Consider the following 16,647-nt stretch of genomic DNA (forward strand, 5'->3'; position numbering starts at 1 on the left):
CCTAAGACTTGTCAGTGCTATTTGATTACCCATATGTCCACATTTCATAAACTAAATCCATAAATAATGATAAAAAAATTAACCTTAGGTTAAGATTTTGATGTTGATTCCCCCAACATGGTCTAAGTTCATTGACCCTAAATGACCTTTGACCTAGGTCATGTGACCTGAAACTTGGGCAGGATGTTCAGTAATACTTTATGTCCAAGTTTCATGAACTAGGTCCATATACTTTCTAAGTTATGCTGTCATTTAAAAAACTTAACCTTCAGTTAAGGTTTGGTGTTGCCGCTGCCACCACCGCCAGCACCGCCAATGCCGCTGCTGAAGGAAAAGCGGCGCTTATAGCCTCACTCTGCTATGCAGGTGAGACAAAAATCATTTCAGGAAGGTCCCACATAGGGGGTTGAACATACATACTTTCTGGAATTGTTCAATTTTATATTGGCAGCTATAACAAAAATCAATGTAATAACAGCAAAACACAATGAGAATCATATATACATACTAGAAACTCCTACATCAACATGAAATCATTGTCTCAGAACTGTTCCCGATAATGCAAAGAAAGTGAATCAGATTGACAGACTTGAGAGTCTTTCATGGAGCTTTCTGTCTATGATATGCAGTACAACTGTTAGAAGCTAAATGATATCCTTACATCTGATTGGTTGAGATTGAATTTGAGAGCAAAGACTTTATAGAGAAGATTCTTCATACCATAATAATAAGAATAATAATACTAACTCTTATTTATCCAGGGTAGCCACTCTCAGCTGTGAGCTGTTCTTCCAGCGGGCCATGCATAACATAATGTTATTATTACCCTTCTCCATTCCCATACGTCGAGCACCTGATAAGAAGGCAGAAGGTCCTAGTTTTAAAGTCTTTGGTATGACTCGGCCGGGGATCGAACCCACGACCTCCTGTTCATGAGACGGGCGCTCTACCACTGAGCCACCCTGTAGCATTGTACTCACCTTTGACAACCTTGTTTGCCAGGCTTTCCCTGTCACATTTCCTAAGGGCATCTGACAGAAGGCTGAGGAGATCCCCTTCAGGCTCCTGACGTCTCTTCCATCTTAAAATGGTTCCATATGCAGCAGCAAAGTCATCATTTCCTTTATCAAGATTCTTCAGCTCTCTGGTTGTCAGGCGCAGCACCACTGCAAGACGTTTCCAGAAGTCTTTAGCGCCCCTGGCGACGTCTTCAAGTACTTCAGCTGTTAGACCTGTTGTGCACATATTACTTTCAAATATTAAAATATATCTAATCTAGATAACAATTCAATATATTTTCTTGACATTGAAAATTTTTACTAATTTCCTTCATTACACAAGGGTGATACGAGAAGTCCAAATGGATTTTTAAAGATAGCTCTTTTTTATACATGACATGCATGATAAAGAAAACAATGGGTGGTTATTTTTGCATCGATAACTATTCATCCTTTACTAACTACTGCTACAAAAAGTTGATTCAACCAAGAGTCAGAAAATTACACCACACATATTTACAATTTAATGAAAAGGTATGTCATGAACACTAAACTAACACATATGGTCTAAAAGAGATCTTCTTTGACAACAATCCATTGCTAAACAATGGATGATTTATTGTCTCCATGTCTCCATCTAAGCATCCTCACACCAGGGTGCCCTTCCTATTGACTCATGTTTGAGTTGGATGTAAGGTGTGAGCCTGTGTCTGAGCTGTCTGAGCGTATGATTGACATATATGTAGTGGAGCGTACATGGGGGGGGGGGGAGTTTGTGTGTAGAATGTGAGGAAATGTGTGTGGTTCTTTTGAACACTGGGTTGTTGTTGCATGGTGATTGCGGTCACAACAGAAGGGTACTCTGGTGTGGGGGTTGCGGGGTGGAGGCACAGTGCCAGTCATACGTCTTTGATACCTGTTTGCCTGTTTCGGCCAGAGAGCAATAGATAATGTACCGTTCTCTGGTAGGGACGGGTACACGGGTGTTAGAGATATATGTGACTGGTACTGTACAAGTAGGTTGCACAATTGCATTGTCATATTTCTCTCTGACTTCTCTTCTTATCTTATCTTCTATTTTTTTCTTCTATCCTCTCTGATCTCATTCTCCCCCTTTCCTTCTCTCTCTTTTCTTCTCGTACAGTTGTGCAATACATATTTTAACAGTTATGATTGTTTGTCAAATGTATTATTTATGCCATTGTTTATTGTATTCATGTGTGTAACTTTATGCCCGAAAGCGAATTTTGTGTATTTTTATGCATGACAATAAATTATCTTGAATCTTGAATCTTCTAAATAATTTGATATCATATTTATATGGTATATGTTTATGATTGAAGAATAAGTAGGTACTCTTTACTGTGATGTAAAATTTGATTTGCACCAATATAAGGCATGGCTGCAATAAATGAATCCAGATGCCAATTATGTTCCAGTAAACGTTCTTGCAGACCCCCTTAAATGAAATCAATTCAGAAATTAAAACAAAGAAGTGTTCATTAAACAATTATTATGTCAATTCCTCAGTGATTTTACGAACCGGCTCAAAACTAATTTTCAGTCAAATTTTGTAAATGTATTTTTTTTTGCATATTCTGAAAGCCTGTAATTTACTCTATTGATTTGCCAAATTTCAGATCAAAATTTGTATTTAAATTTCTTAAGAACCAGCTCAACCACCTCCTTTGATTTTACGAACTGGTTCAAACCATACTTTATGTACTATAAAGTCTCGGGAATGGCACGCTCAGGTCAAAGACCCAACCTAGATGCTGCACGTATGTGGCTTATGCAGGGCTTGTGCCTCTAAAAAATCATGTGTGTGGCATGAATGATTTTACGAACTGGCTAAAACCGTAATTTATGCTGCTAAAAATCAGTGCGCATGGTGCGTAAGATTTTACAAAGTGACTCAAACCCTGTTTTTGGTAAAAAATAGCAGCTTCTGAAATGCATACATACGCTTCATTTCAATTGCAGACATAATTTTGTATATAAATAGAATGTATACTTTAAAATTAAATTGGTATAAATAATTGATCTGGTTTCTTTCAAAGCGCAAGTTATGAGGATCTAAAAATCATTCAAACTTTGAACGCGATTATCTTGAAATCATGTTTTGGAGATCAGCCGAGGTTTGAGCCAGTTCATACAATCTCTGACGAATTACTAAAAAAGGTGATTTGCATAGACTTTACTGCAACTCTTGTAGGATTATGACTTCATTGATATCTGGATTCATTAACTACAGTCATGTCTTACTTTGGCACAATATAATATTTTACATAACAGCAAAGTATACCTACTGATTATCCACACACACACTCATACTACAGAAATATAATATAAAATCATTCATGAGAAAAGACTCTTTCAGGCCATACATGTACATAATAATGATGTGTTCATGACATATTTTTCCTTAAATTGGTGATTTGTAAGGTGTAAAGTTGTTTCTCACATGGTAGATGGTCATAAAAAAATAATGGTAGATTTATCAAATTAATACTATATTCTCAATGCACTTTACACTGGAATATATTGAAGCTAAACTCATCTAATACAAACACAGCATTACATGTAATTAATAGACTAAGTTAGGAGAATTACAACTCACCCCTGCAGACTTCCATAGCTAGTTCATCCATACCAATGTCACCAAGACCTTTCGCTAGCATGAGAGGCTTATCAGTGTCAAAGGTCAGAGTGAGTCTCCAGTCAAGGAGCATGTTATATACCCTCTGACTTGGATGGGGGTCCTCCATCTGGAGCCGGCTTAGATGGTCACGCTCCAGGCCAAGGCTGTCTCCGAGGACATTCCAGACAGTCTCATCGACCAGGCCTGCTATATGATGCAGCCTTTGCTCGTCTAGTCCTGAAAGACACAATTCAATGATCAATTTAGGTTGTTTTTCTATTCAGCAAGAAATTCATCCACACTGTGCTGCGCTCCACCCAAGTGAGGTAAATGGGTATTTGGCAGGAATATTTCCCCAATTGCACGGAGCTCTGGGAGCAGCGGCTAAAGATAAAACCAGGGTATTCAATGGTTGGACTTTGTTTCCTCTAGGAAATGCGCTCTATAAATCCAGCTATCATTATGATTTTTAACATTAACTGTTACATTAGTAATTTATGTTCATCAGACTTTTAAAAATATAAATAATCTGGATACAATTTTTTTTTTCTCTCTCTTTTTTTCCCTCTTTATTTTCATTGGCCTGTCTGTATATTCTATCACCATTACTTCAGCCATCTTTCTTTCTCTCCCTATATCATTTCTTACTTTTCTATTGCTCGATACCCCTCCCTCACATTTCGAGTATTCCAATATCATCAGCTCACCTTGTTCTAGTTCATTAGCAAGATAATTAAAATCACTCTTCTGACAGGCCTTAATGAGTGGCCCTAGTTTATCCCTAGAGCTTGACATCTGTTCACGCCATCTTCGTAGCATATCCATAGCACATTCCTTGGAAGACGAGTTGGTGCCGACAATATCAGCCATCTCCTTGTTCATGATTCCCAAGTTCTCGGCTAACGTCTTCCATTGTCCATGTATATGTAACGCCACATTGCCTAGGACATCATCCAGGAGAGTGACTGCACAACATGATTTTTGAGGAAAAATGGATCTGATCAGTAAATGATACTTCTTTTCAGGGTAACGATATAGGTATATTCATATTAAAGCAAATTCAGGTAATAAATGAATCAATGTCATTATCAAGAGTGCAGTGTATGAGTATAGAGGATGATATATCACTTTACAATATGAAAAATGATCAGGGAGGTGTTTCATCAATATTTGTTGTCTGACAAGGTGTCAGATCTCACAAATTTCCTTGGTTTTGATTGGTGGAGAAGCACAACTGTATGTCTGTTGCTATGGTTACTTTCAGATAATGACAATTGCCATTGCTTAGAACTTTTTTGAAAAGGTCCCCTAATTATCATTATTTATTCAATAGATTACCTGATCTGAGACTCCCCCCCCCCCCAAAAAAAAAAAAGAATTTACCAGGCACTATTAATTTGTCAGATATCAAAGCTCATGCTTAGTAGCAAATGAATGTTGATTTGAAACTGATGAAATTGTGTTAGAACTTTGGATGTAACTTGCAAGATTACTGATGGTGCACTCATGATTTCAGAGTATTTCAGTGTATTTTCCACACATTTGCACATTTATAATTCAGGTTTCTGTGCAAGGCACTTTCATTTTACTCCCAATCTAACTGTTCTTGATCCATGCGATAAATATATTGATAAAGCTTTTGGATTTGTGAAATCATGAAAAAAAAAAAAACCACCACCTAGCTTTTGATGGGCAGAACTACAATTTATAATTCCATTTGATTTTCATCAAACACAAATTATCATTCTTTGTGTGTGAAATGTTTCTTTAATACTAAAAGTCACAAAATGATCCATCTTACTCTCCGACTCACATTTACTGACAATCCTACCATGGTCCTGTCCTGTTGTTCTATTACTTTTGACACTTGCTGTCTTTCTATGAACACTAGGAACATCTGAAGAAGATGAGTGATATGCATCATTCCTTCTTGAGTGACTCTCGTTGCGTTGGGGAAATTTATTGGTAGTCCAATTGCTTTTCTCTCGCTTGCTTTCTGCCAAAGCAACTGTTTTTGAGCCAGAGTCTTTGGGACGAGTTGTCCCTCTGGTAACAGTTTCTAATGCTGATGTCTGTCCGTACTTAATAGACGTGGGTATGTTACCAGTGGAGGAGGGCTTTGCATGCATCTTTACTCGTACTGCTCCAGGATCTATAGGTTTGCCAAACACGGAATCTGTTTTAATAAGAAAATTCAACAAAAGGCTTCTAGATATCATTTTAAACTTCAAAACCATTGGTTCTGTACAAAAATCATACAAATCCACTATTCAGCCAGGTATACTTCTTTTTCTTGGATTTCTAACTGAAATCAATATCAATTTGATTGCAATGACAAAGCAAGTCATCATTCAATTTATATACAAAATGTGACAATAAAAATTAACCCAAAGTTTGATAGAGGTATTGTTGATTATCAATATGTGTAAAAGAACTTAACTTTACCCTGTCTTCCCCACCCCCTTAAGTGAAAAAAAAATAAAAAAATGTATAAATGAAAATTGTTGAAATGCCAATGAAGAGATCCATTTCACTCTACTAGCACGAAATTCATTCTTTGATATCAAATACCTCAGCCAAAAATAAAAAGCGTTTTGATTCACTGCAACCATTTTACTGTATTATTGATCAGTAATGTAATCACAATTTGATTTCATTTGCAAAATAGCACAAAACATTATTCAATTGTATGTGATATTTTGAAGTATCAACAATGTGTTTTGTTTAAATTTAACAGTAGGACTATAAATATATATATATATTTAAGACTGACATAACATCTTCAAGAATATAAACACGATTCTATTGAGCCTTGCAAGGAAATGAAAGGAGTGTGGTTTAATTACTTTTGTCTACGAGAGGAGCTGAATGTGGTTTACTGGGTGAAGTGGACATGATGGCATCACTAACATCAGTCATTGCTAGATGTTCAAAGCCAGTGGCAACATCCTCAGTAAAGGAATCACTGTGATGTCTCTGATATGGGGGAGGGTCACATATCCTGTTGAGTCTTTCAATCGGTGGAGCAGAGGTAGCATTAAAAGAATCCTTTACTGTCTCTGTAAAAGGTTTAAGAAAAAAAATTCAAGTAGACGTGGATGCTTTCATGTTTTGCATTAAGGAGATAATCAATGAGGATTATGAGATACAGCAAGACAAGCATGCAGAGTTCACAAATCAAGGTGCAAGTCAGACATAAACCTAGGTTATGTTACAAAATACATTCACAATTACAGGTTGTTATTATAATGACTTTGATTCACACTGAACTCTCTGTGAAACAGTAACTTGGGTCCCGTTTCATAAAGCCTTGTTACAATAACAAATGCAAGATTTTCTATGACAAATTTACTAACAGCCAATCAGTTTGAAGGATTTCAGTAGCTTATAACTGTTATTGTAAATTTGTTATTCTAACAAGTTCTATGAAACAGGCCCCAGATTGTCCTATCATTAATCACCAGTGTTATAGCTACAGTGGACGGCAATGGTTGGGCCAAAGAAGATTTCTGATAACCACTCATCATGAAAAACACTGCTTCCACTACTTTCAAATGAAAAAAAAAGAACTTCTTACAAAGAGGAATTGGACTTGCATTCATTTCCATCTATAATCTTCTTTTAGTTGAATAATTTACATTAAAAATTCTTTTATTAGTTTATTTTAAAAGATTTGCTAAAATGTCAAATTGTTTTAAGGGCAGTTCCACGGTTACGGAGTGACATTCAGAAACAAGTTTTTAGCATTCAAACAAAGATATCACACATAAGTAGTTATTTGCAAAGAAATGGTACCTGAAAGTAGTTGCTGAAATTTTGATCCACTGAATTAATGACATATGAATATTCATAAACATGGTTACGGAGTGACGTAAAATGGACAGGCGTATATGAGGAGAAAACATATTGCTCAAACTCTGTGAACTTTAAATGGCTATCACAATGATGAGTTATTGATTGGATTCTATGTTGTTCTAGCTTTAATATGCTGCATTACATTAAACAAGTGGAATGCCTCTGGCAGTCTCGCCTGCATTACGCGATTCGATTAGTAGCAGTGCTGACTTTGAAAACAGCTATTAAATAATCATTCACAAAAGAATACTATGTCCATTGACCCAACATGACCTATAACCATGATCATGTGACCTAAGACATGTGCATAACAATCATTCATACTTGATTACCCTTATGTCTATGTTTCATACAATCCATGTGTAGATCTATACACTTTCTAAGTTATGATGCAAATTCAACAAATACCCCCAACATGGCCAAAGTTCATTGACCCTAAATGACCTTTGATTTTGGTCATGTGACCAGAAACAAGCACAAGATATTCATGGATACATGGTAACCCTTAAGTCCCAAGTTTCATGAACTAGCTCTATAAACTTAAGTTATGATAATTCCACCAAAACCCCCAACATTATCAAAGTTTGTTGACCCTAAATGACCTATGATCTAGATCATGTGACATGAAATTCGCACAAGATGTTCAGGGATACTTAATTGCTCTTACGTCTAAGTTTCATGAACTAGATCCATAAAATGTCAAAGTTATGATGACAATGCCACAAAGACCCCCAACATGGTCAAAGTTTGTTGACCCTAAGTGACCTTTGACCTTGGTCATGTGACCTAAAACTCAGGCAGGATGTTCAGTAATACTTGATTACCATTATGTCAGTTTCATGAACTAGGTCCAAATACTTTAGAAGTTATGATGACATTTCAAAACTTGAACCTTGGTTAAGATTTCAATATTGACGACGCCGCCGTCACCGCCGTCGGAAAAGCGACGCCTATAGTCTCGCTCTGCTATGCAGGCGAGACAAAAATTGGTGTATTTTTTCATCAATTACAACTTAAAACATAAACCCATACCTGGTTACGGAGTGACGGTTACGGAGTGACATCTAAAATATTCACACACAGGCAACGTAAAATGAACTTATGATTTAAAATTTTCTTATGATATGATGTAAAATGATGACCAGATTATCCAAAAGAAAATTTTACAAAACAAGCAATAGTTTTCTGTTAAATTGAAATTTAGTAAAAAACAATATATGTAGTCCCATGTATAGAATTTTTTGTATGGTTTGGATTCTCCTATAAGGAGATGCGTAAGAAATAAAATTTGTGGCTAATTTTGTATATATGAAATCCCATATGAGTTTTGATAGAAAAAATTGATCCAGATTTGAACTAGAGCCAATATAAATTTTTGGAAAATGTCCACTTTTTGCTTGGAATTGCCCGTAACATTGATGTTCCTTCACTTTTGGCTATAAGACCACTTACTTAGCCTGAATTTTTTTTTATAATGCTGTGAAGTAGCAACCATCACTAAAATGGGTCTAGCGGGAACACAGTTAATCACATACAAAGGGTCCTTTTGAATCCAAAGGCCTTGGCCTAAAAAGGACTAAACATAAACTCATCCAGGTCAGGCAGGAATCAGATAATATATCAAAGGTGATCCTCTCTTCCTCTTGTGTACAAGGATTAACAGAAATGTATATTGCACACATTGTACATACCTGGTGATAGACTTCTTTCATACGACATAACACAAGAGGCTGGAAACAAAACAGTTCTGTCAACATGTTTGGGTTTAAACAATCTCTTTCCACGATAGGTCCCATCATTACATTCATCATTCCTTAAACATGGAAAGTCCTAGCAAAATACAAAAAAAGTAGCAGTCATTTATTCATGCAAATACATTAAATGGTTATAATAAAATGGAGCAATTGAAGAATAAACATATCAAAATTGAAATACCTTAACATTTTACATAAAAAACAGGAGTTCTAAATATCAAACAAAAGCTTGCAAGCCTAATGAAAATATATGCAATAGTAACACTTGTAATGAAATAGCACAGAGGAGAAGTATATGGTTTCTACCAAGTCTAAAAAAAAATAATGATCTACAATTGAAGACAAAATTACATTATAAATAGTAATACAAGAAAATTAATCTTCGAAAAAAATTAAATGAGCTCTCTGATTTCCACTCATTTCTTTACAATTCCTATATAATCTAAAAGAATCAAAGAAAATTGTATGAACAACAACAATCAACTAAACAAGAAATAAAACAACATAAAATGAAACCCAGTTAGAAAATCAATCAAAATTGACATAGGGAGTAGAAAAAGGCAATTATAAAATGTTTCATCTTCTTCTTATCTCCGGATATATTTCAGGAAAATGTATAATGCAAAAATGAAAATCACAATTAATGTCAATTGAGACTTTTTGAACATTCATAACTCTCCCGTAATGATTATTTCTCTGAATTGCCTTTCACTCTTCATTTTTTTAAATAAAAATTGATTTCTCCAGAGTTTTTGTTTCCTTTCGTTTCTGTCCTCACCAATTCTATCCCAACATGCACCTCCACTTCTTGATCAGGCTTGCCGACCCATATCACATTACCACTTTTGGTACCATCACGCTGTGTGTCGATATAGACTCGGCTGCCGCAGGTGAATTGATTGAAATCAAACAGGTCTGTTGAAATCTCCATTGGTTCTGTGGAATGAAATCATAAATTGTCATGAAGCGAATTCATCAGTGACTAGTCTTACTAAAGGCCTCTGACTTAAGGCAGCAATTAAGTAAGTCAGTTTCAAGGCCCTGCTCAAACCTCCTCTGGAATGACCAAATTGTGGGTAGTCAATGGAAGTGCACACAAGCTTAGATTTTTAGTATTGTTTCATTTTTTTTTGTAATTACCTAAGGCTTAGTTTACAATTTCATATTATATTTTGCCTATTAATTTTGATACTCGGTGTAAAGTTGAACATAGAAAACAATGTACTTAGAATTTCCATACTAAGCGCTTAATAATTTGTTATTATCGTTATTATTAGACTATCATGAACTTCAATCCTCATCTCAAATGCAAAAGATGTATAAGACGCATTCTATAACCTGTACAAAGGAAATGAAATTCAAACAACTGATACATGGTGACAAATATTGGCATATTTATTTAATTTTATTGATTTCTGCAGCTTTTTCATATACAAATGAACAAAGAAAACAAAAAAATTACTGACAATCAAAATAAAGAACAAATTTGTGTTTTCTTTAATATAAAGATATAAGAAAGTTGCAGAGGTTGCCACTATGAGCTTAGCTTGACTGCGTGGCAACCCAAGAAAACAATTACAAATTATATTTGAATTATATATTACAAATTCCAGGAAATTCCAAATAAAATGTTCATTTGACGAATTCCTAAAATCTGCCATGTCTCCAGAAATACTTGTTTCACCGCATCACAGTTGGGGTAACACATAAGAGGATATCACGCTATGTTGTGTGATGTGTATCTCTTAACAAAAAATTAACCGTATCTCAGTGTGATTTTCTTCTCAAAATCTGATATTTGGCAAAAATTTATATCAATTGTTACCCAACACAGTTGTGTATTTTACATACATCATTTTCACCAAGAGCATTTCAGATTTAATTTGAGGATGAATGTTTAGTTCAATGGAACAAACCAGGTGATAACAATTTTCTTAAAGGAATGATGAACAAAAACATTAATTCCTGCGAAGGTTAGAATTGTATTTTCCACAAATTTTGCCCAAAGGTGTTTGCAACAAAATTATACTTCAATGGATTTCGGTAATTATTCCACCAAAATTTGGATGGGTACCCAACTTTGAAGCATTATGTCCCCCACCTCTTGAGATAATAATTGTTTTCGGCGAAGAAACTGAGCAAAAAAAAATATTCAAATTCCTTTTTTTCCCAAATTTCTTATCATAAAAGCAAAATCACACCCGCATAATTGAGCTTCAGGCTTGATAAGACATAATGTATAAGTCAGACATAAGATTTTGTTCATCTCTTTCATTTGATACCAAATTAATCATTGTAGCCCAAAGACATTTTATAATTCTGGCTATTGGATATTTTGTGTGGAATTTGCCAAGTGGATTGCAACTTAATTATATCATCAATTTTGAAATACTGTAACCCATTTAAGATAATGAAAAAAATGTTATTTTTTTTTACAGGAACTACCTACCTGCAGAATACTGATTGAGAATCCCTGGTTGGTCTGGAGTGTCCACAGGAAACACACTTACTTTGGGACATAAGATTGTTCGTGCAGGTTTCTGAGGATGAAAGAGAGTCACGCTTCCGTATGTCCCATCGCTTCTCATTGATGCTTCCACAGGATTATCCTAGAAAATGAACAAAGAAACTTGAATTTACAATTTTTCATGACACAACTTTTTATAGCGTTGTGTAGTGGAGATAAGCTAACATCTGCACATACTTCTGGCTTCCTTTTATCAGTTCTTTATGGAATATTGACAACAATAACTCCTAAGTCGGTAACCTTTGACATCGACATGCTACTGTGTGAAAATATCACTGGGAATCAAATATAAAAACTCTAGTTTCAATCTGTATTACAATAAATAAGTACTTTGTACTCACAAAACACTACCAACAATGTGGAAAAACAGAACTACATGTAGAGAACGGAATGTATTGGGTCTATATCTGGTGCTTCTCATGTATAAAAGAGAAAAAGAAAATGACAATATTTTCAAAATATGAATCTGTGAACTTTTCACAAATTTAACCTTTAATTGTCAGTCATGTGATTTAAACAGTAATACAACCTTTCAATAATGGTAATACATTTGAACTTTCCAACCAAATGACTACTGCGAGATGACTCCAAAATGGATATTTTAAAGAATACATTCAAAATTCTTTGCAAACAATGAGTCAAATAAGTCAGATAAAAGTTGATGCATGGGTTGTTCTTCTTACTAATTCAATTCCCACAAAGTCTATGTTGGCACCAGTGGGTCTTCCACAGTATATAACACGACCCTCCTTCATTTCATCAGTGAATACATGTACCCTCTGGTTGTGTTGTAAGTCACAGGGACTGAAAGCCGAGTCAACTTCCAAGACATTCTTTCTGTAGTGTCTGATGGTTCTGTCAAAGTCTTTGTAGCGTTTCTTGATTTTGGTAATGGGGACAAACACACCACAGTCTTCTTGGCAAGCGAAAAAACGATGGTTCCTGAACATTCCATCTGTGGTTCCTGCTCCCCTGTATTCCTGAGAATAACAAACAATGAGAGGAAATGTCCAAGGATCACTATAGGCTTGTCGCTTGTGAAATTACCAGGTATTGCAAGATTTTTTTTCAACAAATTAAGAAATATTGAAGCTCAGAACCATGCCTTATAAAAAAAAGAGAGAGATCTTTCTAATTTCTAATGTTGTGAGATCCTTTCACTGGGAGATAGATGTGTATTTCAACAAACCCAATTTCGTCAACTTTGATCCACACAAAATTTGACTTTTGCAATATTGAAGAGCATTAAAATGTGTAAAAAAAAAGAGTAAAAACTGACAAAGGACCCCTTTGTCCCATCCTCCTCCTTCCTCGACCATTTGAATGAATCTATTTCTTATCATTCTACTGTTCTTCTTATAGCAGGGAGTATTTCCTATATTAACCAAGAAGCAGCTTTTAAATTATTTAATTTGTTATATGGATAAAATCTTTACACAAATATTTACAATGGAACTTTTGACTTGTGCAAAAAGAAAAGTTTTTTCTAAGGTGTATATCTCTTAATCATGGTTTCAAGACCCAGAAGGACCAAAAAATGAAATTAAGAAATCAAACACCGATCAAAAGCTTACATGTATATAAACTACTAAACACAACAATGCAAGCTTTATGCACTTTCACCGCTTACCAGCTGAGTATTATGCTGAAGAATAGCTTTACTTATCGGGGTTCGAAAATAGGCTTTCTTGTGCTTTTCACCAAGACCATTATGTCATGTTGTGTTAGAAGCATTGTGATTGCATACATTTGTAAACAGAAAAACTGGGTGATTTTTTTGCTTTTCAGATTATGCATTTTATTTTCTTTACTTCTATCACATAGTGATATCATAAATATAATTTCCGGTAAGCTTGAATTGATGAAATCCACCGCTTTGGGCTAGCGTTTGCAATATTTTATTTCCCTCTTATTTTGCGCAGCTTTCCAATTCTATCTGCATTCAGATTATGTGTCACAACTTTTCCTGACTAAATAATTTAGGCCCAATAAGAACCAAACAAATAAATCACAAAAAAACCTAGTGAAGAGTTGTACGTTTCCATCCATTTGAGCTCTGAATAATTTTCAATGCCATTTTCCTCTGTAAATTTAATTCATAATCTAGAAATAATAAAAGAAATCTGTCTTTTCTACGTACAAACCAATTGAATCATAACCCTCCTAAAACAGTGTGATATCACGTAATTAAGGCCGTTAAGAAGCTGGATATAGCTTATTGTCAAAACCTGTTAATTACAGTTTTTCTATATGAAGCAAAATACTCAGCTGTCAAGCAGTGAATACGCATAAAACTTACACTGTTGTACTATGAGCTATATATACTTTTGGCTTCGGTCTGGGTCTTTAACATATATTTGAATAATTACCTCAAGCTCAACTCCAAAATGAATCCCTCGCTCGTTAGGGAGTATTCCTTTGTATCTAATGACCCCAGCGACATTTACCTGGTTTCCCTCTAATCTCACTTTAACAAGAACCCAATCACCTGAATTGCAGATCAAACCAAATGCCAAGGTGTCACTCTCAAATGCATACAAGTTATATCTCTCCTCTCTTGATGTTACAGCAATGAGTAAATCTTTCTCAAGTTCCTGCAATGGAGAAATATCAGAGTAGTGACAGTCAAAGTCCATATTGTCATCATCCAATGATGAGACACGTATCTTCCTGGCTTGCTTTGATGGTGACAAACGACGAAGAAGCGTTCCTCTTAGTAGCCTTTGGCATGCTGATCGACTACTATTCAATATTGTGCTTGAATCGGTATTATATGCCACCTCCTTGTCATGAATGAGCATGACATACTCAGCTCTGGAAACCTGTTTTGAAGACACAGCCATCATGCCAAAATACCATTTCAAGTACAGTTTCTATGGTACTGCCAGCGATGGGTTAGAATAAGGAGGCAACTAGATTCTGATCTTGCTTCTCTGATTCCACCTTTCAAATGATTCTGTGCTTTCACTCTTGCCTAAAAAGAAGAGAAAATATATTAGCATGATAAGGCCCAGTAGACTGACAGCTCATCAGAACATTGACAAACAAGGATGACAGAGCTCCAATTCCCTCCCGTCCCCCCCCCCCCAAAAAAAAAAGAAGAAGATATTTGCACTTTTACAATTCACCAATTGAGAGATATCAGAAAATACTAAAAGGATTGTGTATTACATACTTTGACATCTGAGAATGTGGTTCCTTCTTAGATGCAAAAAGTAAAAATATATGGTATGAGTGCTATGTGTACGGCCCTCCATAATGAGTCAGATTATTTCTAGGTTCTTGAACTATGCAAATTCTTAATTTGGTTCAAGTACAGACTAAATAGAAATATCAAGCAAAGGTAAAGAATTTCTGAAGAACATCAGTTTATAGCCTTTTAATAAGAACAACAAATTCTGCTATCAAGTGCTTGTGGTCTAGTAATAGTCAAAGTGCTGGGTTAAAGCAAACTTCTGAAGCAATGCCTGGATTCGACTCTTGCTCTTTCTTTAAAAAAAAAATCATTTATGAATTGAAAAAATCGTATGTAAACATTGTATTTGTTATGTTGAAAATGAACTGAACATTACAAAGCGCAGTAGAGTATATCTATATAGTGGCTGCGCTATACAAATTCATCATATTTTACAGAATTTTTATGACAAAAAAGAAGAAATTTGGGAGTACTTCAAAAAGCAACATTGTCAATGTCGGGATTACTTTTAATTTCAAGGGACATGGATCACAGTGAACCACTGAAATTTTTTTGCCCATTTGTCGCTGTTTCGTGTGTTATATCCAATGAAAAATTAAAAGTTGAAGTTTTTTCACCATTATGAAAATGGCTACAAAAGGCAAGGGCGATAAAAGGGCAAATTTTCTGAGAACAAATGGCAAAAAAACCAGGTGGGTGTTTCATAAAGCTGTTCGTAAGTTAAGAGCGACCTTAAGAACAATTTTATATACCGCAAATTCGCAAATTGTCTCTAAGCGGTTAAGAGAAAGGAAATATGTAAGTATATAATGTAATATATATGTAAATATATAAGTATAAAAGAAATAGAAATACTTTGCACAAAAAAATGTGACTTACCACACGAAATGTGATCATTTCGTGTGGTAAATTGTATACACCAAAACTCTCATTGGCGATGGTTTACTAGCGCGTAAGAAAGGTTCACCAGTCGTTCTGAAAGTCGCTCTTGACTTACAAACGGCTTATGAAACGGTCCCCTGGCTACATTAAATTTCCTACATAAACCTGTGCCACTGCTGTTCAGTACCATTATCAGGCTATTTACTTCCTTATGAAAACGGCAAGAAAACGGCGAATGGAAGAGACAGGGATCCGGTAAGAGGAGCAAAAATACAGAGATAAAACAGCCTGGCGAACTATTATGCATAGCATAAAATCAAGAGAAAACAGAAAGAAAAGGGAGAACAATAACCCTAGCTCCTGCAATCATCTTATTAAAAGGGAGCCTGTGGACAAACATTGATAGAATTGAGGTGGGTGCATTAACTGCATTTGTTTTTATTTGGGGGTGTTTTCAGGTATTATTTTGGTGCCACTGCCTTGAGAAAATCTAATATGTATGGTGAGGCTCTGGGCGCCCGTGCTTTGCCCAGGCGTTCTCTGGGTTAGGCGAACAATAGTGTGATATGCATTGCATAAAATGGCTAGAAAACAGAGACATAAAGGCGAATCGATAGTGTGATATGAATAGCATGAATGGAGAGAAAAGGGCTAGAAAACGGAGAGGAAAGGGTGAGAAATCATAGATGAAAGGGCTGGCCATTGTGAAGTTTAATATCATTTCAAATGATGCAAATCACTTTGCATACACTTTCTTTCCATAGTCCGCACTTTATTTTTGTTGCCCGTTCTAG

General features: G+C 35.4%; 1 protein-coding gene across 1 annotated transcript in view; it reads right to left on the reverse strand.

The window, feature by feature from the left end:
* Positions 1–16,647, reverse strand: part of LOC129277355 (uncharacterized) — a 47,276-nt gene that overhangs the window by 24,649 nt on the left and 5,980 nt on the right. The window contains exons 2-11 of the mRNA XM_064095224.1: positions 14,145–14,749; positions 12,459–12,755; positions 11,698–11,857; positions 10,027–10,184; positions 9,186–9,324; positions 6,486–6,698; positions 5,453–5,815; positions 4,347–4,604; positions 3,619–3,876; positions 981–1,232 (exon numbers count right to left, since the gene is read on the reverse strand). Of these exons, the coding sequence (XP_063951294.1) occupies positions 981–1,232; positions 3,619–3,876; positions 4,347–4,604; positions 5,453–5,815; positions 6,486–6,698; positions 9,186–9,324; positions 10,027–10,184; positions 11,698–11,857; positions 12,459–12,755; positions 14,145–14,621 (2,575 nt within the window). The 5' untranslated portion in view covers positions 14,622–14,749. The remainder of the gene's footprint in view (positions 1–980; positions 1,233–3,618; positions 3,877–4,346; positions 4,605–5,452; positions 5,816–6,485; positions 6,699–9,185; positions 9,325–10,026; positions 10,185–11,697; positions 11,858–12,458; positions 12,756–14,144; positions 14,750–16,647) is intronic.

The sequence above is a fragment of the Lytechinus pictus genome, chromosome 2 (genome assembly GCF_037042905.1).
Source record: "Lytechinus pictus isolate F3 Inbred chromosome 2, Lp3.0, whole genome shotgun sequence".
NCBI lineage: Eukaryota > Metazoa > Echinodermata > Echinoidea > Temnopleuroida > Toxopneustidae > Lytechinus > Lytechinus pictus.